General features: G+C 42.8%; 1 protein-coding gene across 1 annotated transcript in view; it reads right to left on the bottom strand.

Moving 5' to 3' along the window:
- Positions 1–4,376: 4,376 nt before the first annotated feature.
- CMPK1 (cytidine/uridine monophosphate kinase 1) overlaps positions 4,377–22,339 on the bottom strand; it is a 42,511-nt gene continuing 24,548 nt past the window's right edge. Inside the window, exons 5-6 of the mRNA XM_030205853.1 lie at positions 13,504–13,600; positions 4,377–4,629 (exon numbers count right to left, since the gene is read on the bottom strand). Coding sequence (XP_030061713.1) covers positions 4,582–4,629; positions 13,504–13,600 — 145 coding nt within the window. The 3' untranslated portion in view covers positions 4,377–4,581. The remainder of the gene's footprint in view (positions 4,630–13,503; positions 13,601–22,339) is intronic.

Below are 22,339 nucleotides of genomic sequence, written 5' to 3'. Positions count from 1 at the left end.
TTCGTTTTTGAAGACAGAGAGGCAATTTGTTATTCTACTACACTTGAGTTCAATTATTGTTTGGGCGTCAAAAGTATTGGACACTTCTTGGCTATACCACTTTGTGCATCGTTCAAGATAAATATACAAATTCTTTTTACTCCATTCAAGACTCCTGAGGCAGGCCTGTGGCCGAAACACAGTACGGTGTCGAGTCTACAATAAAAGTATACTCTTTTACACACCATCATAGTCTCGACGTCCTGAAGTCATTGGTCCACTTCCCTCTTCTTTTTGTGCATCTTTTCCCCTCAGTCACATTAAAAAAAAAAAAAAACCTTTTTTGCAGACGCGGTAAAAACTGGCCCGGCACACGCCTACACTGCCACAGGCCACTGTTTTCCGTGGCTTTTTTTTTTTGGTTACATTTGTACCCCGCGCTTTCCCACTCATGGCAGGCTCAATGCGGCTTGCATGGGGCAATGGAGGGTTAAGTGACTTGCCCAGAGTCACAAGGAGCTGCCTATGCCTGAAGTGGGAATTGAACTAAAGTTCCCCAGGACCAAAGTCCACCACCCTAACCACTAGGCCACTCCTCCACTGTTGCTACTATTTGAGATTCTACATGGAATGTTGCTATTCCACTAGCAACATTCCATGTAGAAGTCGGCCCTTGCAGATCACCAATGTGGCCACGCAGGCTTCTGCTTCTGTGAGTCTGACGTCCTGCACATACGTGCAGGACGTCAGACTCACAGAAACAGAAGCCTGCGCAGCTTTCTACATGGAATGTTGCTAATGGAATAGCAACATTCCGTGTAGAATCTCCAATAGTAGCAACATTCCATGTAGAATCTCCAATAGTATCTATTTTATTTTTGTTACATTTGTAGCCCGCGCTTTCCCACTCATGGCAGGCTCAATGCGGCTTACATGGGGCAATGGAGGGTTAAGTGACTTGCCCAGAGTCACAAGGAGCTGCCTGTGCCTGAAGTGGGAATCGAACTCAGTTCCTCAGGACCAAAGTTCACCACCCTAACCACTAGGCCACTCCTCCACTGTTGCTACTATTTGACATTCTACATGGAATGTTGCTATTCCACTAGCAACATTCCATGTAGAATTCGGCCCTTGCAGATCACCAATGTGGCCGCGCAGGCTTCTGCTTCTGTGAGTCTGACGTCCTGCACGTACGTGCAGGACGTCAGACTCACAGAAACAGAAGCCTGTGCAGCCTTCTACATGGAATGTTGCTAGTGGAATAGCAACATTCCATGTAGAATCTCCAATAGTATCTATTTTATTTTTGTTACATTTGTACCTTGCGCTTTCCCACTCATGGCAGGCTCAATGCGGCTTACATGGGGCAATGGAGGGTTAAGTGACTTGCCCAGAGTCACAAGGAGCTGCCTGTGCCTGAAGTGGGAATCGAACTCAGTTCCCCAGGACCAAAGTCCACCACCCTAACCACTAGGCCACTCCTCCACTTAGTAAAAGGGCTCCTAAATTACCTACAACAAATTCCTAGTTGCTTTATGACAACACAACATTTGTTCCTAAAAGTATCCTTCACTGCATTGGCATGTTAAACAAGTAAAATATGGAACTCATATAAACAAGCCATTAGGTTGTCCGTTCAACCTATACTAGACACATAGAAAACAAACCTACGAAAGCAGGGGAAGTTATAATGCACCATATATTACCTTTGTTTTTCCTGAAAAGTGAAAACATCCTGCACTGTTCTTCACCTGTACACGGAGTCCTAAGTCACTGGTTGCAATAAAGGAACTAGATGAACATGAGGTAAAAATTAATTACAACCCTGCTTTACAACGACACAAGAATAAGATAAAGGAATAGATCAATGATATAGAAATGCTGTACTGGCCAAAGCCTATCACAAACAAAGAGAAAAACCACAAAAAGAAATTCAGGTCTCTTTAAAAATGGTTAAAATTTAATTTTAACCATAAAAACATTTACCTATATACCAAATCTCAAAAAGGTTGATACAGAAAAATGTAATGCTTTTCGAAATGAATTGTTTTAGAAACATTTTTTTTTCCTAATCCCTTATCTGCATCATATTCAATAGTAACAGTACCAAGAAAAGTATCTAAGCTCAGAGAGAGTAAAGACCACCGATAAATTCCCCATTTTAACAGTCAGCTTCCTTCTTCATTACACTGCAAAGAATATTCAATAGCTAGCAGTATAAAAATGGACAGCCAGGAGGCATCTGAATTACTCGCATCGAAGTATGCAAGTCGGGACTGCAGGGACAAAGACCAGGAAGCATCCAATCACATATTGTACACACCACTTAAATGCATCTCTACCATCCTTGGTTGGCTGAGCTATGCTCAGTAGAGGGCCATTTTCAAAGCCATTTCTCCAAACTGCCCTCACTCAGTATATGTGTGTGTGTCGTTTTAATCTCACCGAAGGGAAGCATTCCCAGGGGCACAGTAAGAGGGACTGGAAAATTATGTCTTGCAGATTGTACTTAAAAAAAAATTTCACCTGCAATATCTATGGCCACTTTGTACCCACAGTAATTTTCAAAGGGAAAGCATGTGTAGTATTCTTCCTTTGAAAATTAGGTGCAAATTACTTATACTTGCAGTGTCTCACTTCCAACATTTTTTGTTTCGGGGGTGGGGGGAGGAGATCTAAAACTAATTTTAACATAAACTAAAACTCCTAGATGCAGGAAATCTGAGGCTTGGAATCTGACTCTGGTTTCTGATTACCCACCAGCTACTTGCCTCCCCATATAAAATGACTTCTCTACTTTGATCTCATCTCATAATTCTATCTACTTAGACGTTTATAGGTTTGTCAGCTGCAAGGTAGTTTAAAGAAATTCTCCTGAGGCTTGGTCCCTACCTCTACACACTGACAGGTCCAAAAACATAAGACAGGAAGTTTCAGGTGAAGCAGGGAGGGGGGGGTGGGGGAAGATGTCTGGCCTTTGTTACGCTCCTAATCTTTGGCAATAATAAATAGGAGCTGCAGTCCATGAAAGGCACAGCAGCTCAAATGGACCCCCAGGCCACATGGACGGCAAGAATTCTTAATTTTGTGCTTTGGCTTGTGAGCCATCAGATATATTAAAAGCACCAAATCTAAGTTTGCCACAAGAAATGGAAGTTCTCATTAGGGGGAAGAAAAAAAAAGTCATTCCCACCCAACTAAAGCAGCAGCATGTGTTAGCGGATTCTTTTCATTTTGTACCAAAAAGACTGTTCAGTTTGTATTTCACAAGCAATCAAATCTATGCTTAAAAAAAAAGGCGTCATCAAGCAGACAAGCAGTCCAGGGAAGGACCCCTAAAATGTCACTGTCCTTTCAGAGGAGGCAATCCACCGGAGTGGATAAACACTAACTCCCACGAAAGCGAAACAATCAGATAGGAAGTGGACCGATGACTCCAGGGAAACGGGACTATGGTGGTGAAATAAAGCTGTTCTTTTACCACCATAGTCCCGTTTCCCTGGAGTCCACTGGTCCACTTCCCACCTGATCGTCCTTCTCAGAAACACTCTCTAGTTGTACATATGGAACAGCAAGCTGGGTGAACAACAGAACATCCATCCACGCCGTGGTGGATATTAAGTTATCAAATCAATGTCAATTTGTAGCAACATTCCATGCTACCAATCCCAGGACAAGCAGTGGCTTCCCCATGTCCATCTCAATAACAATGGACTTTTCCTCCAGGAACTTGTCCATAACTTTTTTTTAAACCCAGATATGCTAACTGCCAATACTACATCCTCTGACAAGTTCAAGAGCTCAACTATTCTTTGAGTGAAAAAATATGTCCTCCTATTTGTTTTAAAAGTATTTCCACGCAATTTCATTCAGTACTTTTGAATGAGTGAAAAATCAAATTCACCTCCACCTCAAACCCGTTTCCCTAGAGTCCATTGGTCCACTTCCCACCTGATCGTCCTCTCAGAAACATTCTCTAGTTGTACATATGGAACAGCAAGCTGGGTGAACAACAGAACATCCATCCACGCCGTGGTGGATATTAAGTTATCAAGTCAATGTCAACTGTAGTGAACTTTAACTTAACGCCAAAAAGGATCGAAACAGGCCTGCGCAGACATCTCATTAGATTTGTTCTCAGATCAGACAGCAGTAGGAACGCAGGGATTTGCCCTTTCTGAAGAGTAGTTTACTGAACCAGCATGTAAGACTGATGGTCTCTATCTCAGCTGTATAATGAACTTTCACAGTACATTTGAGATGTTGCCTTGGTGTCTTTAAGGACCAAAGTTAGTGGCTTCAGTTACCTTTTCCAATCCTTTCACTGGAATTTTTTTTTTTCAAGAAGCACCTTTAAATTAAATGATATAGACAAATTATCAGGGTTTTTTTTTTTCTTTTTAGTACAGCACTAGCAGCCCCACATAAGCTTCAACAGTCTTTTTGTTAGGTACAGACAGGAAAAAAAAAAAAAGAATCGGCTAATTTGCTGCTGTTTCAGAATTCCAGTCTTTGTTTTAGATACAGAAATAGCAATGAAACAACAAAAAGTGAAGGTAGCAGCTATGAGGTTCGAGCGTGGTCCCAAGGTTATTTCCAAGGTCAGAGCGAAGCTTCCTTGTCAAACATATCTTGTACAGCTTTAAAAACCTGAAATAGAAAAAAAATATATATATAGCTAATGCTGCTATAAACAACATTCCCTGTTTTAAAATTGGTTAACCAGAATATCAGCTTGATTAGTTATCAAATAGGCAATTTGTCAGCAGTGATGAAACTTAGACAAGACCATCTTAATAATGGCTTACAGACTTTTCTTGTAGGAACTTGTCCAAAGGTTGTTTTTTTTTAAACCACATTAAGCTAACTGCTTTTACCACATTCTCTAGCAACAAATTCCAGGGTTTAAATTACATGTTGAGAGAAGAAATATTTTTTCCAATTTGTTTTAAGTTGACTACTTAGTAGCTTCGTTGTGTGCCCCCTTGTATTTTTGGAAAGAATAAACAACTGATTTACATCTACCTGTTCCACTCCACTCAGTATTTTATAGACCTCTATCATATCTCCCCTCAGCCATCTTTTCTCCGAGCTGAAAAACTCTGCCTTTTAGTTTTTCTTCCTAGGGAAGTTGTCCTATCCCCTTTATCATTTTTGTCACCTTTCTCTGTACTTTTTCTAATTCCGCTATACCTTTTTTGAGATGGGGGTGATCAGAATTGCACATAATATCTGAGGTGCATTCGCACCATGGAGCAACACAAACGCATTATAACATTCTCATTTTTATTTTCCATTCTTTCCTTAATATCTTTACTTGCTTTCTTACACGCTACTAGGTGACGCCAATGGAAAACACCTCTTGGGTATGTCCGTTTTCATCTCACTTCCTTTTTATTTTTACATCTGTAAATGCATGTTTTAGTCAATATGATTTTACTTATGCATGCAATCAGGGGACGCCGTATAATGAGATCAACTTAGCCAGAGGCCTCAGGGGGCACTTTAAAGAGAGCGGCATCACAAAGCCCACCCGTCAGGCGGTCCAATATATATTTTCCCCTCTCTCTCAAACCCCTCCCCCCCCCAGGTTTATTTACATTCGCTGCCTGCCACTGGCCTCTTCTTCTCTTTACTGCGTTCTGCCCTGTCTCTCTCAAACCCCTCTCCTCCCCTCCCCCCGGGGTTTACCGCCGCTTGTTTGTTGCAGCAGTAATTCACATTCGCTGCCTGACGCTGGCCTCCAAGTCTTATCTCTAGCACGTCCTGCCCTGTCTGACATAACTTCTTGTTTCCTCAGGGGCAGGACGTAATATCTGAGGGCACACCTACATCTCGCTCCCATTTATGCTGAATCAGAACCAAGTCCCTAGTGTGCTCAAACCTCCATACGGCTTTATGAATCCCAGAAACAGTAGTTGTACTAGTTGAAATAGCATCAAAAAAAACTATGCGCACTGACCCCAATATGAAGACACAAGGATTACTTAGGCAAGGATCGAACTTAATGTTTTAGCTGACAGTAAATGAATACCCTCTTAGCCCCTCAGGATAGCCACCAAAGGTTCCCTGTCGCATCTACTACATGCTCTAAGCCGCCTAAGCCCAAGCTCTCCCACTGAGCAAAAACTCGATTTTCCATACCTGACTGAAAAGTGGGGTTGGCTCGTAGAGTAAGCAGATCAGGGATTTATGGGTCTCCTCCCAAACCTCTCTCACCAGAATATGCCAGGCCTCTCTAAAAGGGCCTAAGAGCACACTATTTCTCAAAGCTCTAGAAATCCGAGACCGGTTCACACACAGTAGGGAGAGCAAGTTATAAGGGGCAAAACAGGTTATATCTCCAGCTCCAAAGGGGTGAAACAGCATTGGGAGAAAAGCCAATACCAGACATGGCGTAGTAAGCAAGCAATATTATACAACTTCAAATTGGACAGGCCCATTCCCCTCCCCCCACTCCCGCTCCCCCATCAGATACTGGTAGCACAACTTTGGCTTCTTTTTAGCCCAACAAAAGCACCGCAAATCTATCTGCAACTAGCGCAGTGGTAGGGTTTGAAGCATTTACAGCCATCTAGGTAAAACCACTATCCTAAAACGACTAATCCTCCCTGTTAAAGGCAATGGTAGCGACTATCCAACTGCTTCTCTGCTTTACTCATCATCCAGTCCACATTAAGACGGTATATACCAGCCACATTTGGCGAAAGAAGAATGCCTAAATATTTGAAGTATCTATCTGCCAACTGCAACGGAAACATCTCAGGCCACAACAGTTTAACATCGGGTGTGGAAGCCAACTCTTCCGATTTATCCAGATTCAAGCGGAAGCCTGCAAAATCTCCATGTCTGTCTCAATAGAAGACTATGGACTTTTCCTCCAGGAATTTGTCCAAACCTTTTTACAAAACCCAGATACACTAACTGCTGTTACCACACCCTCCGGCAAAGAGTTCCAGAGCTTAGCTCTTCGTTGGGTGAAAAATATTTCCTCTTATTATTATTCACTCCTAATCCATACTTTATGTATATGCTCAGTAATTTTGTTATTTAATAAAATAGTCTCTACCATTTTGCCTGGCACGGATGTCAAGCTCACTGGTCTATTATTTCCAGGGTCACCTCTGGAACCCTTTATAAATTTGCTGTTCTATTGGACACCCTCCAATCTTTCGGTACCGTGCTTGATTTTAAAGATAAATTACATATCTAATATAATAAAACTCACCCTCAACGTTCTGAGGACAACGTTCTGAAGTCAGACTCCCAGAACGGATCGTAACTTCATGGTGGTGAAGCCACTGACCAGACTCGCTGCCCCGCCTCACGTCAAACGTAATGACGTCGAGGGCGGAAAACCAAAAGAAAAATGAAAGAAAGGACCGTATCCAGGCAGGGGGAGGAGTTGCCTAGGAAATGCTGGGAAACAACCTCGCAAACCACCCGAAAGCTACGGAGTTAAAATGAAGCCCCGCACACAGAATGACCTAGGACCAGCGCCGCCCCCCCCCCCCCTCGCGTACCGCCCCACCAAAACAACCAACAAAGTTCATCAGAAGAAAAGAAGCCCAGCCCAAAAAATGATGGAGGTGCAACAACCACCCCCCGAGACGCCCTCCCCCCCCCCAAAGCCACCCACCATCGCGTAGCTTTGCTGGCGGGGGACACGAAACCCCGCCAGCACAAGTCCTGTCTTCAGACTCCGGCGTGAACTTCAGCATTTACTAGCCTATGCAGGCAGGGCTTCTGAGCGTCTGACGTCGTGCACATGCAGGACGTCCGACGCAGAGAACCCCGCCCAGCAAAGGCTAGCAATGCCGAAGAACAAGCGGAGTCAGCAGACAACAAAGGACTTCTGCTGGCGGGATTTTGGGTCCCCCGCCAGCAAAACTACGTAACGCAACGGTGGGTGGGATGGTGGCGGGGGAGGGGGGGGAACATCGTGCGGAGGAGGCAGTGACGGCAATAAACGAAAAAACCCCTGCAATCTGGTAGCGCTACCTTCCCTCATCTTCAAAGCACCGCTTCCAAAAACCCCTGCCCCACACACACACACTCACTCACTCATCTGGCAGCGGTTCCTGAACCCCCCAACCAAACACACACACTTAACTCACTCTCATTTGGCCACACTTCCTAACCCCCCCCCCCCCCCCACCCCACCCCACCACCACACTCACACACTCTCTCATCTGGCAGCGCTTCCTGAAAACCCTGCCCCCCCCCCCCCACACACACACTCACTCATCTGGCACCGGTTCCTGAACCCCCACACACTCTGTCTCATATGGCAGCGCTTCCAGAAACCCCGTACACACACACACATACACACTCACTCACTCTCATCTGGCAGCGCTTCCTGAAACCCCTGCCACAACCACACACAGCCACTCACTAATCTGGCAGCCGTTCCTGACCCCCCCCCCCCCCACACACACACACACTTACTCACTCACTCTCATTTGGCCACACTTCCTGAACCACCCCACCACCACCACCACACACACACAAACTCACTCTCATCTGCAAACGCTTGATAAACCGCCCCCCCCCCCCACACACACACACACACACTCACTCATCTGGCAGCGCTTCCAGACCCACCACAAACCCCTCTTCTTCCAAGCTGAACCACCCAACACAACCAACACACCCCTCCAACATACACACGCTCTCACTCAAAATCTCATCTGCCATCTCTTCCTGAACCCCCCTCCACCCCCCCACACACTCACTCTGTCTCATCTGGCAGCGCTTCCTGAAACCTCTGCCACCCCCCACACAGTCACTCACTAATCTGGCAGCCGTTCCTGACCCCCCCCCCCCCCCCCCACACACACACACACACACACAATTACTCACTCACTCTTATTTGGGCCCGCTTCCTGACCCCTCCCCACACACAAACACTCACTCACTCTCTCACCTGCCAGTGCTTCCTGAACCCACGCCACGCCACGCCACAAACACTCACTCTCATCTGGCAATGCTTGAACCCCCCCCCCCCCCCACACACACACACACACACACACTCACTCATCTGGCAGCGCTTCCTGAACCACCCACACCCCTCTTCTTCCAAGCTGAACCCCCCAACACACCCCCCCCCCAAAAACACACACACACTCACTCTCATCTGGCAGCGCTTCCAGAAACCCCATACACACACACTCACTCTCTCTCTCATCTGGCAGTGCTTCCTGAACCCCCTGCCCCCCCCCCCCCCCCACACACACTCACTCACTCACAATGTCATCTGGCACTGCTTCCTGAACCCCCCCCCCCCACACACACACACACACACTCTCATCTGGCAGCGTTTCCTGAACACCCCACACCCATCTTCTTCCAAGCTGAACCCCTCCAACACATCAACCCACATCCCTACACTCACACACACACTCTCTCTCTCCCCCTCCTCCAGCACACCAATTGCTTAGGTGCAGTGGCGGCAATCTCAGACACCAGAGAGAGAGGGGGGCCTGACACCATAGAGAGAGAGGGAGGGAGGTATCTCTGTCACACACACACTCTCTCTCTCACACACACACACTCTCTCTCTCTCTCTCACAGACAATGTCTTTCTGTCTCTCACTCACACACTAAATGTCTCACAGTGTATCACATTCACTCTGTCACACAGTCACTTACACACTCGCTTGGTCTCATAAACTCAGTCTCACAGAGAATCAGTGTCTCACACACACTCTCTCGCACACACTGTATCTGTGTGAAACACACACTCTCTCTCTTCTAGACACACTCACACCCAGACTCACTCTCTCTCTCACACACACACACAGACTCGCACTTTCACTCTCTCTCTCACACACAGTCACTCTCACATACACTCTCCAAAACATACACATTATGAGGAAAAACTTGCTAGCGCCCGTTTCATTTGTGTCAGAAACGGGCCATTTTTACTAGTTACTAATAATAGTTGTGCAAGTTCATTCCTTAGTTCTAGCAGTACTCTGAAATGTATACTGTCCAGTACAAGTGATTTGCTGCACTTTAGTTTGTCAAATCGCCCCATTACATCCTCCAGATTTACAGAGACTTGTTTCAGTTCCTCTAACTCACCACAATTAAATATCATTTCTGGCTCGGGTATCTCCCTTACATCTTCCTCAGTGAAGACAAAGCTAACTATTAGCCCGGGAATACTCACTCTTCACCCCATACACACCCCCTCAAAATAATAAAAAAAATTTTTTATCACACAGTATGCGCACATTTGGCACTTAGTGCAGGATGCCTGAGCATGGCCCATGGTATTCCATTTTACGCTGCATTAGGCGCGCATTAGCACTTAACACAGCTTAGTGAGAGAAGTGGAAAGGGAAGATGCGAATCACTTGTTTACTTTTTCCAAAAATACTAGGACTAGAGGGGCAGCTAAGTAGTAAATTTAAAACCATCAGGAGAAAAAAATTCTCTCAATGTGTAATTAAACTCTGGAATTTGTTGCAATAGAATGTGGTAAAAGCAGTTAGTTTAGCAGGGTTTAAAGAAAGGTCTGGATAATTTCTACAAGGAAAATTGCAGGAAGGCTCTATAATAAATGTTTCAGCTCCTGCAGAAACGTTTACAGTTTCTACAGAATATGGTAGAAAGATTGATGTTTAGTTTGAAGAAATTTGATAGAATCACTCCTGTTTTGAATGATTTATGTTGGATGACTATTCAAAAACATATACAGCTTAAAATTTTCACTTTGATCCATAAATCTTTATATGGATTAAATTCTGAGGAAGTTGGGGGAACTACTGAAGTTTCCATCTCGAGGTCATAAATTTTGCTTTTCTACAACTTTTTGTCTGGGTTTCCTGTAGTTTAAAAATGTACGTTATAAGTCTATTCATGACAGTTTAGTTCTGGAACTCGCTGCTGGAGGATGTGGTAACAGCAGTTAGCATATCTGGGTTTAAAAATAAAGGTATGGACAAGCTCCTGGAGGAAAAGTCTATAGTCTGTTATTCAGATGGACATGGGGGAAGCCACTGCTTGCACTGGGATTGGTAGCATGGACCTTTGCCAATAATTGGGTTTCTGCCAGGTACTTGTGACCTGGACTGGCCACTGTTGGAAACAGGATAGCGGGCTAGATAGACCACTGCTCTGACCCAGTATGGCTATTTTTATGTTCTTATGTTAAAAGTTCGTAAGCCATTATTAAGATGGACTTGGGGAAAATCCACTGCTTATTTCTAGGACATGTCACAGATACATTAAAAGGGCTTTCTTAATTGCAATTAGATCCATCTACTACTACTTAACATTTCTAAAGCGCTACTAGGAATACGCAGCGCTGTACAATTTAACATAGGACAGTCCCTGCTCAAAGGAGCTTACAATCTAAAGGACAAATGTACAGTCAATCAAATAGGGGCAGTCTAGATTTCCTGAAAGGTATAAAGGTTAGGTGCCGAAAGCAACATTGAAGAGGTGGGCTTTGAGCAAGGATTTGAAGATGGGTAGGGAGGGGGCTTGGCGTAAGGGCTCAGGAAGTTGATTCCAAGCATAGGGTGAGGCGAGGCAGAATGAGCTCAAGGAGCTTACAATCTAAAAGACAGGTGTACAATCTAAAGACAAGTGTAGAGTCAATCTGATAGGGCAGATAGATTGGGGGGCATACTATATTTCTCGAAAGGTTAGGTGCCGAAAGCAGCATTGAAGAGGTGAGTTTTAAGCAGAGATTTGAAGATGGGTAGGGAGGGGGCTTGGCATAGGGGTTGAGGAAGATTGTTCCAGGCATAGGCACATTACTTTGTTTCCTGAGGAACACTTCTCAGTATTGATAAAAGACTGCAAAAGTTGGGAAGGTATTTTAAATAAATGTGTACTTGATTTGATGGTGCTTATTATAGATAAAACTATAATCGCAGTCTCAATTAAATCTGAGTTTGATCAAACGATAAGAGTTGTTTAAGAAACAATTATCAATTGAGTTACTTGAGAAAGAGCAAGCTGAACGCCAATGTAAAATTGATCAATTTAGATGCGATTTACAAAAATTAAAAATTAAGATATTGCAGAGAGATAATCAAGAGAAAAAGGTCTATCCGTGGTTAGAGAAGAAAACTGAAACTATAAAACTTCTTTCTGAAGGACTAATATTCGGCAAATCAAAATACGAAAGTGCAAAACCCCTACAAGAAAAACTACACTGGCTCCCACTCAAAGAACACATCACGTTTAAACTCTGTACCTTAGTCCATAAAATCATCCATGGTGACGCCCCAGCCTACATGTCAGACCTAACAGAACTTCCACCCAGGAACGCAAAAAAAATCTTCTCACACTTTCCTCAACCTTCATCCACCAAATTGCAAAGGCATGAAATACAAATTAATGCACGCATCTACCTTTTCCTATATGAGCACGCAGCTCTGGAACGCGTTGCCACGCAACGTGAGAACTGTCTATGAACTGACAAATTTCCGCAAACTATTGAAAACCTCTCTCTTCGACAAGATATACAAGAAAGATCAACACATGTAATTATATAATCGTTGACTTACCCAGAAATGTTTTATACTACCTTTTGCTTTAATGCCATCATCTAACCCAAAACTCTCTGTTAATAATAAATGTATGTTCCCTTCCATTTCCCACATCCATGATGAATTGTAAGCCACATAGAGCCCGCAAAGAGGTGGGATAATGTGGGATACAAATGCAATAAATAAAATAAATAAATTTATTAGAAGATAGTTCAACGGGTTCTGAAGGTTCTACTGCCTCCTCTTTTTTAGACAAAGGTGGACGAGGACACTGAGGAAGAGACAGGGGCGCTTTTTTCAGCGACGACAAGGAGGTGTTTATTTAGAAAGACCCCAAGAATGGATGGAAACGCATACATACCAAAAACGCCCACACGTACGATCTCAGCAATAAATCAATCTGTAATTATTAATTTATCACAATATCAGTTATCTACTGTGGAATGTAATGTTCTATCTAAAGGGCCTTCTTTTGTTGTCACACAGCTTTATAATCCCTTCCAAAGTCGTATAGACTTGGAGAAATTTATGCAAATTCTTCAGATTAAATTGTTGTTTTTTTTTTTTTCAGAAAATGAGGGGAGCAGAAAAGATTAGTCCATGGTAAAAACTAAATCACGATGGATCCCTCCTGGACCTTTAGATCCAGTGTTGATGACATTTAAAAAATTGGTTCTGCGTGATTTGGAAAAATTGGAAATGAGATCCAACATGAAAGTTTTTTTTTTACAATTTAACCAAGAAAGAAAGAGAACAGGTAAAACCCCTACAAAATAATTTTGAGAAAGTGATTCAAATCTATATATCTTTGCTCCTTTTTTTCCCAAATGCCAAGTTTTATCCCATTCCGTTGAATTTTTAGTTATTTTGCCTCCAGACAGATATTCTTAACCCTTTTTTGTACATTATTTTCCAACTCTCACCGAGTTGGAAACAATACAAAACAAACAAAAAAAAACATAGCGGCAGCTGGCAACCCAAGCTTCATTGTTCTTTGAAAGATGAAAGATCTTACTTGATCAACAGGTCCAGAAGCATCAATACGCCTGACCTTGTTCATCTTCTGATATTGATCGATTATGGGCTTAGTTGACATCTGATAGGTCTCAATTCTAGAAGAGAAAAACAAAGATCTTAGGCTTTCACAGTTGTGCAGAAAGCAAAAATTAAAGAAGTAAAGAAGCAAAATTCACACATACTGCATCCTAACAAAGGGGTCCTTTTACTAAGCTGCTTTAGGTGCTAACGCACGTCTAAAAAGAAGCTTAAAACGGCATACTGTGGGATGCACTCAAGCATCCTATGGTAACTGCCACACTCTCATCACCTCTCGCTTGGACTACTGCAACTTTCTTCTCACAGGTCTTCCACTCAGCCATCTCTCTCCTCTTCAATCTGTTCAAAATTCTGCTGCATGATTAATATTTCGCCAAAGTCGCTATGCCCATATCAGCCCTCTTCTGAAGTCACTTCACTGGCTCCCTATCCGTTTCCGTATACAATTCAAGCTCCTCTTATTGACCTATAAGTGCATTCACTCTGCTGCCCCTCACTACCTCTCCACCCTCATCTCTCCCTACACTCCTTCCCAGGAACTCCCTTCACTAGGCAAATCTCTCCTAATTGCACCCTTCTCCTCCATCGCTAACGCCAGACTCTGTTCCTTTTATCTCGCCGCACCTTATGCCTGAAATAGACTTCCTGAGCCTTAACATCAAGCTCCATCCCTGGCCGCCTTCAAATCCGGGCTAAAGGCCTACCTGTTTGATGCTGCTTTTGACTCCTAACTTGTCACCTGCTCATAACCTTTATCTTGTCTTCCTCTCTTCAGTAGTCCCTTTTCCCTATGTGTCCTTCTGTCTGTCCTACCCTTATCCCTTATTTAGATTTAGATTGTCAGCTCTTTTGAGCAGGGACTGTCTTTTCTTCATGTTCAATTGTGAAGCGCTGCGTACGACTGGTAGCGCTATAGAAATGATTTGTAGTAGTAATTTGCAGTATTTGCACATGCTAACTGAACTAAAAAATATTTTTTTGTGGGGGGTGGGAAGAGGATTCATGTCTGGGGACAGAGTAGGCGCTCCTGCACTAACCACAGATACTGTGTGAACCCTTACCACCAACAAGATGGGTGGCGGTAAGTGCTCACATGGTAAAGTTTTTTAATGGCCGCGCACTGGGGCGACATGGTACCATGCTGGTGAGCAGATGTTGAATAACAAAGCTCTGGATCTGCTTCTCATTTAATCTCCCCCCTCCCCACCCCAAAAAAAAAAAAAACCGGGCTGCAATAGCATCTCACTTTGTCCCAGTGATGTTTTTTTGTTTTCATCGAGTGACTGTGCCTTTGAGAATCGGAGCGCGGTCTCAAAGTAATAGCAGCTAAACCCACACGGAGAGATGAGGAGCAAGATGGCAGAGTCTCAGGCCTCGCCGAGTCCTTCAATCTATTTCACATGGGCTGCCAAAATAACATCAGAAGTAACGGCAATGGAAGAAGCCACTTTGGACAAGAAGCAAACGTTTACCTTACAAATCAATTCTTGTCGCAGGTTTTATTTATTAGAGTGCCAAACTTTGGAATGCTCTAGCTAAGCAACTAAGATGTATAGATGATTACTTGAGATTTTGCAAATTATTAAAAGGCATTTCTGCTAAGTACCCATCTAAGAAATAGAAAATAAACTAAAATGTTGCTTTGTATTCTTACCTGTTTCAACATAACCATAACTTTAGCCTCAACTCATAATTAAATTTGTAATTATGCTAATGTGTTAACATTATTATAATTAACTGAATGTATTCTAATTTGATGTTTTCTTGCATGTAAGCCACATTGAACCTGAAAATGTGGGATACAAATGTCAAACACATAAATAAACTACAGGTCACTTTTGACAGAGCCAAATCAGAACATGAGCGGCTGGACAGTTTTTGCCTGGATTTAGATGTAGAAGTAGTATGGTGGTAGCCAGGGACCCTACTACTAATTATTTCTAAACCACTATTAGACGTACGCAGTGCTGTACATTGGACATGAAGAGACAGTCCCTGCTTGACAGAGCTTACAATCTAAGCTTACAATCTGAGTGGAGGAGTGGCCCAGTGGTTAGGGTGGTGGACTTTGGTCCTGAGGAACTGAGTTCGATTCCCACTTCAGGCACAGGCAGCTCCTTGTGACTCTGGGCAAGTCACTTAACCCTCCATTGCCCCATGTAAGCCGCATTGAGCCTGCCATGAGTGGGAAAGCGCAGGGTACAAATGTAACAAAAATAAAATAGATACTATTGGAGATTCTACACGGAATGTTGCTACTATTGGAGATTCTACATGGAATGTTGCTACTATTGGAGATTCTACATGGAATGTTGCTATTACACTAGCTGAAACCACTCAAAATCTCCTCTATAATGAAATCTTTGGTAAATTCAACTAAATACTACACCAACCCAAAGAACAGAACTCGCTGTTAGCACTCCATCCACCTATAGGGAAAATAGTATTTCTTCAATTATCTCTTTTGTTCTTCGTTGTTACAAAAACCAAACGATTCAAAGAAAATTCAATTGAAAAAATGCATAAATATATTGAGATTTATATGGGAACCCTCAGAAGACACCACTTACGGCATAATCATAAATGTTTTTTTACCCAGTGGCATAGCGTCTCCTCATCGGGCAATCCCTTGGTGAACTATTTTATAGTGCTAATACTAACTAATACACTTCAAAAGTGCATGAAGCTACAAGTGTACCCAGCTGCAAGTGCTTCAACAAAACAGAAAAACTTTGAAAAACTTATCTTAAATTCCTCTCCGTGTCTCTTGCTGTTGGAGGCCGCTTAGGCTTTCCCTAGATAACGCCCGACACCGCGGGTTTCAATTCTTTCATCAGGGACTCGGGTTAGACATTGCCCGTATTCCATTCTCAACAGTCTAAACTCTCAGACATCGGTAATTCTCCCAAATGCACTCAATTGTTCTTCATAGGCGCTTTTTTATGGCTGCAAAATGTCGTCTCCAAGTTGTGACGTCACTGCTATTCCACTAGCAACATTCCATGTAGAAGGCTGCGCAGGCTTCTGTTTCTGTGAGTCTGACGTCCTGCACTTGCGTGCAGGACGTCAGACTCACAGAAGCAGAAGCCTGCGCAGCCACATTGGTGATCTGCAAGGGCTGACTTCTACATGGAATGTTGCTAGTGGAATAGCAACATTCCATGTAGAATCTCAAATAGTAGCAACAGTGGAGGAGTGGCCTAGTGGTTAGGGTGGTGATTCCCACTTCAGGCACAGGCAGCTCCTTGTGACTCTGGGTAAGTTACTTAACTCTCCATTGCCCCATGTAAACCGCATTGAGCCTGCCATGAGTGGGAAAGCGCAGGGTACAAATGTAACAAAAATAAAATAGATACTATTGGAGATTCTACATGGAATGTTGCTACTATTGGAGATTCTACATGGAATGTTGCTATTACACTAGCAACATTCCATGTAGAAGGCTGCGCAGGCTTCTGTTTCTGTGAGTCTCAGACTCACAGAAGCAGAAGCCTGCGCGGCCACATTGGTGATCTGCAAGGGCCGACTTTGACATGGAATGTTGCTAGTGGAATAGCAACATTCCATGTAGAATCTCAAATAGTAGCAACAGTGGAGGAGTGGCCTAGTGGTTAGGGTGGTGGACTTTGGTCCTGAGGAACTGAGTTCGATTCCCACTTCAGGCACAGGCAGCTCCTTGTGACTCTGGGCAAGTCACTTAACCCTCCATTGCCCCATGTAAGCCGCATTGAGCCTGCCATGAGTGGGAAAGCGCAGGGTACAAATGTAACAAAAATAAAATAGATACTATTGGAGATTCTACATGGAATGTTGCTACTATTGGAGATTCTACATGGAATGTTGCTATTACACTAGCAACATTCCATGTAGAAGGCTGCGCAGGCTTCTGTTTCTGTGAGTCTCAGACTCACAGAAGCAGAAGCCTGCGCGGCCACATTGGTGATCTGCAAGGGCCGACTTTGACATGGAATGTTGCTAGTGGAATAGCAACATTCCATGTAGAATCTCAAATAGTAGCAACAGTGGAGGAGTGGCCTAGTGGTTAGGGTGGTGGACTTTGGTCCTGAGGAACTGAGTTCGATTCCCACTTCAGGCACAGGCAGCTCCTTGTGACTCTGGGCAAGTCACTTAACCCTCCATTGCCCCATGTAAGCCGCATTGAGCCTGCCATGAGTGGGAAAGCACGGGGTACAAATGTAGCAAAAAAAAAAAAAAAAAAAATTACAACACAAACAGGACAAACAAGAGATAAGGGAATATTAAAGTGAGGGTGATAAAATAAGGGTTCTGAACAAGTGAATAAGGGTTAGGACTTAAAAGCAGCATCAAAAAGTTGGGCTTTTAGCTTAGATTTGAAGATGGCGATGCGGAAACAGCTGGCTGAACTAGAGGCTAATGTCAACACTTCGAAGAATTGCTCTCGCAGGAATAACCTGCAGCTTGTTGGATTGCCAGAGTCCCTCAAGGACTCTGAACTGGTGAGTTTTTTTGGAGCGCTGGCTGCTGCAATTGTTGCAACTGGAGACTCAGCTGAGGGTGCAGCAGGCCCATAAAGTAGGCTGCGCGCAACCCAGACATCTGCTCAACCTCAAGCTGTACTGCTCAAGATACTGAATTATGGGAATAAGTAGGCCCTCTTAAAAGTGATCAGATCAGGACTTCCGTTGAGTTATGACGATAAAAAAAAAGAAGTTCTTACGTTTCCAGGACTACTCAGCGCGTGCTGCACTGACTAGGAAAGCTTTTGAGCCCATTTGTACCACCCTATACGGTAAGAAAATCAAGTTCTCTTTATCGTATCCTACAAAACAGAGTACACCAAGAGGGAACAGAGAGATATTTTGAGCATGTGGGTCTAGCTAAGGATTTCATCAGATCTTTAAATCTCAGATCTACTGGTTGACTACCTGAACTCTGGGATCTCACAGATATAGTTTATTGATAGCCCACCAATACCAGTCATATAGTTCACGGTTACAATAAGAAAACTAGAACACAAAATGTCTAGGATGCAAAGAGAAACACAATACATCAAAGTTAAGACCCTATAGCGGTGAACAATCAATTCTTTGCTGCATACGTCTCAAAGAATAATGTCTTTAACCCCTTCTTAAACATATGTAGTCAAGAATCTCAGATCAGCTGGTAAACTCCAGAATTTTATGGCTCGGTATGCAAATAAACGTGAAAAAGCTTTTTAGACATAATTCCCTGGGGATTTGGGAAACAGAATTATTATGTATGTCTCGCCGCTGAGTAACACAGCATACTAATCATATATTGTGGGATCTTCCCATTCATAATCTTCCATAACAAAACTACCCAACTTAAAAAATATTCTGGCCTCCACCTTCAACCAATGAAGCTTAAAGTAAGGTGTAATCTTCTCTGACTTTTTTAGGGAATAAATCAAACGAGCTGCCACTTTCTGTATTGACTGCAGCTTCCTTAGCAAGTTTTGTGTTAATCCCAAATAAACAAATGTTACAATAGTCCAACTTGCTAAGTATTAATGATTAAACAAAAAGTCTAAACTTATCTTCAGCTAAATATTTACAAATGGCCCTTAGCTTTTACATAGTGAAAAATTAACTTCTAAAAACAGCATTACATAAGTACATAAGTAATGCCACACTGGGAAAAGACCAAAGGTCCATCGAGCCCAGCATCCTGTCCACGACAGCAGCCAATCCAGGCCAAGGGCACCTGGCGAGCTTCCCAAATGTACATTCTATACATGTTATTCCCGGAATTGTGGATTTTTCCCAAGTCCATTTAGTAGTGGTTTATGGGCTTGTCCTTTAGGAAACCGTCTAACCCCTTTTTAAACTCTGCTAAGCTAACCGCCTTCACCACGTTCTCCGGCAACGAATTCCAGAGTTTAATTATGCGTTGGGTGAAGAAACATTTTCTCCGATTTGTTTTAAATTTACTACACTGTAGTTTCATCGCATGCCCCCTACTCCAAGTATTTTTGGAAAGCGTGAACAGACGCTTCACATTAATCTGATGTTCCATGGATAAATTGTTGTCCAAGACAATACCTTAGGTTTGTATTGAACAATCTAGAGGAAAACATTCACCATTAATAATCAAGTTTGAACCAACTGTTGATTTTGCTTTGTTTCCACTAATATAAATTTGTTTTTTCTCTATTTATTTTTAAGTAATGAGATGACACCCACTTCGTTACAACTGAGAAACAACTGGCAATTGAATCATATAAATCTTGTAAGTTTGATTTAAGAGGAAATACTATGGTGATATCATCAGCATAGACATAACTTGTAAAACCTTCCTTCTCTAAATGTTTTCCTAAAGATGACAAAAAAAAAAAAAAAACATTAAACAGCAATGGGAACAGTGGAAATCCCTGCAGGACCCCAGAAGGTAACAAGTTTCTAGAGGTTTGTTTGTTTTTTTTGTTACATTTCCCCGCGCTTTCCCACTCATGGCAGGCTCAATGTGGCTTACCTGGGGCAATGGAGGGTTAAGTGACTTGCCCAGAGTCACAAGGAGCTGCCTGTGCCTGAAGTGGGATCGAACTCAGTTCCCCAGGACCAAAGTCCACCACCCTAACCACTAGGCCACTCCTCCACTGTTGCTACTATTTGAGATTCTACATGGAATGTTGCTATTCCACTAGCAGCATTCCATGTAGAAGTCGGCCCTTGCAGATCACCAATGTGGCCGCGCAGGCTTCTGCTTCTGTGAGTCTGACGTCCTGCACGTACGTGCAGGACGTCAGACTCACAGAAACAGAAGCCTGCGCAGCCTTCTACATGGAATGTTGCTAGTGGAATAGCAACATTCCATGTAGAATCTCCATTAGTAACAACATTCCATGTAGAATCTCCAGTAGTAGCAACATTCCATGTAGAATCTCCAATAGTATCTATTTTATTTTTGTTACATTTGTACCCTGCGCTTTCCCACTCATGGCAGGCTCAATGCGGCTTACATGGGGCAATGGAGGGTTAAGTGATTTGCCCAGAGTCACAAGGAGCTGCCTGTGCCTGGCCCTTGCAGATCACCAATGTGGCCGCGCAGGCTTCTGTGAGTCTGACGTCCTGCACGTACGCGCAGGACGTCAGACTCACAGAAACAGAAGCCTGCGCAGCCATCTTCATGGAATGTTGCTAGTGGAATAGCAACGCAACATTCCATGTAGAATCTCCAATAGTATCTATTTTATTTTTGTTACATTTGTACCCTGCGCTTTCCCACTCATGGCAGGCTCAATGCGGCTTACATGGGGCAATGGAGGGTTAAGTGACTTGCCCAGAGTCACAAGGAGCTGCCTGTGCCTGAAGTGGGAATCAAACTCAGTTCCTCAGGACCAAAGTCCACCACCCTAACCACTAGACCACTCCTCCAATCAAGTTGATCCTGAAACTTAACACAATATGACCTAGTCGTCAAAAACCTTTAAAGCAGGACATATTACCCATCACACCAAAATTATCAAGAATTTCCAATACAACCTTATGATCAACCAAATCAAAAGCACTCAATAAATCCAACTGCATAATAAAAGTTCTCTGACCAATACTTAAAACAGACCTGATGTAATCTAAAAATGAGATCAATAAGGTTTCCGTGCTATGGTCAGTATGGAATCTTGATTGTGACGAGTGTAACAAATTAAATTGATCTAAATGGGTCACTAATTGTCTTGTTACTACATCCTCCATTACCATAAAGTAAGGGATAGATGTCACCGGTCTTCTTTGGTGGCTGCAGGATTTTTTTTAATATAGGTGTCAAAATAATCCGAGGCAAAGACTTAGGAAAGATTCCAAAGAAAAGTGATCCTCCAGCTAATACAATAAAGCCATCTGAAATGCTACAGGCATTGACTTCATCTGGTAAGTTGGGCAAATAACTAAGTAACAGTGAGATTTTGCAAATTTTTTAACTCTTGCATAGAGACACTAGAAAATGAACTCCAACAACAATTCAATAAGCAACCCTCAGTCAACAGTGAACGATCAACATTGATATTACCTTTTCGTAACTCTTCAAAAAGAGTTTTAATTTTTAACAGAAAATAGGATGCTAGTTGGGCCGTAACTTTCCCGATCTATCTGAAATAAGAGATGTATCATTTAAGCTGTTCACAATATAAAAAAGCTTCTCCACGTTAGAAATATCCCTTGCTATAACTTCAGACAAATATTTCTTCTTGGCATGAATAATTGCTTTTTATAGATATTTATAGCTAATCTCCAATCATTTTTGTTCAGTTTACAGCTGTCTTTCTTCCATATTCTCTCTAAGACTCTGTACTTACGCTTCAGATCAGCTAGGTCTGCCATATATCATTTATTGCCACTCTGCTTAATTTTCTTTTCCTAAATTGAGGCAATTTTCTCTAAAACTGTCTTACAGTGTAAATTGCAAGCATTTATCCATAATACAGATTCATTTTCTGTTGGAGGAATTTGTGACAGTATATTTTTCCAAAATAAAATCTGATCAATTCTAGGTCTGCACAATTTTACCACTGGGCGAGGGCATGAGTTTTTCCTCCTATATTGTAAAGGCTTTATTTATTTGTAGCATTTATACCCCTGCTCTTTCCCACTCGATGGCAGGCTCAGTGCGGCTTACAATAAAAGGGAACAAAGTGTAACAGAGATGACATAGGCCAATATAGGGTAAAAGAGGCTTGAAACTGATGTGACCAAATAACCTATGTCCATTTAATTTCAGAATTAAAAACTTCCCAAGTCAATATAAGGGAGTAAGCTAACAAATCCAAATGATGACCCTTTCCACGAGAAGAAGAGGGG

Source organism: Microcaecilia unicolor, chromosome 6 (assembly GCF_901765095.1).
Source record: "Microcaecilia unicolor chromosome 6, aMicUni1.1, whole genome shotgun sequence".
NCBI lineage: Eukaryota > Metazoa > Chordata > Amphibia > Gymnophiona > Siphonopidae > Microcaecilia > Microcaecilia unicolor.
Note: the sequence above shows the minus strand (reverse complement) of the source record. Positions and strands in the feature narration are given on the sequence as shown.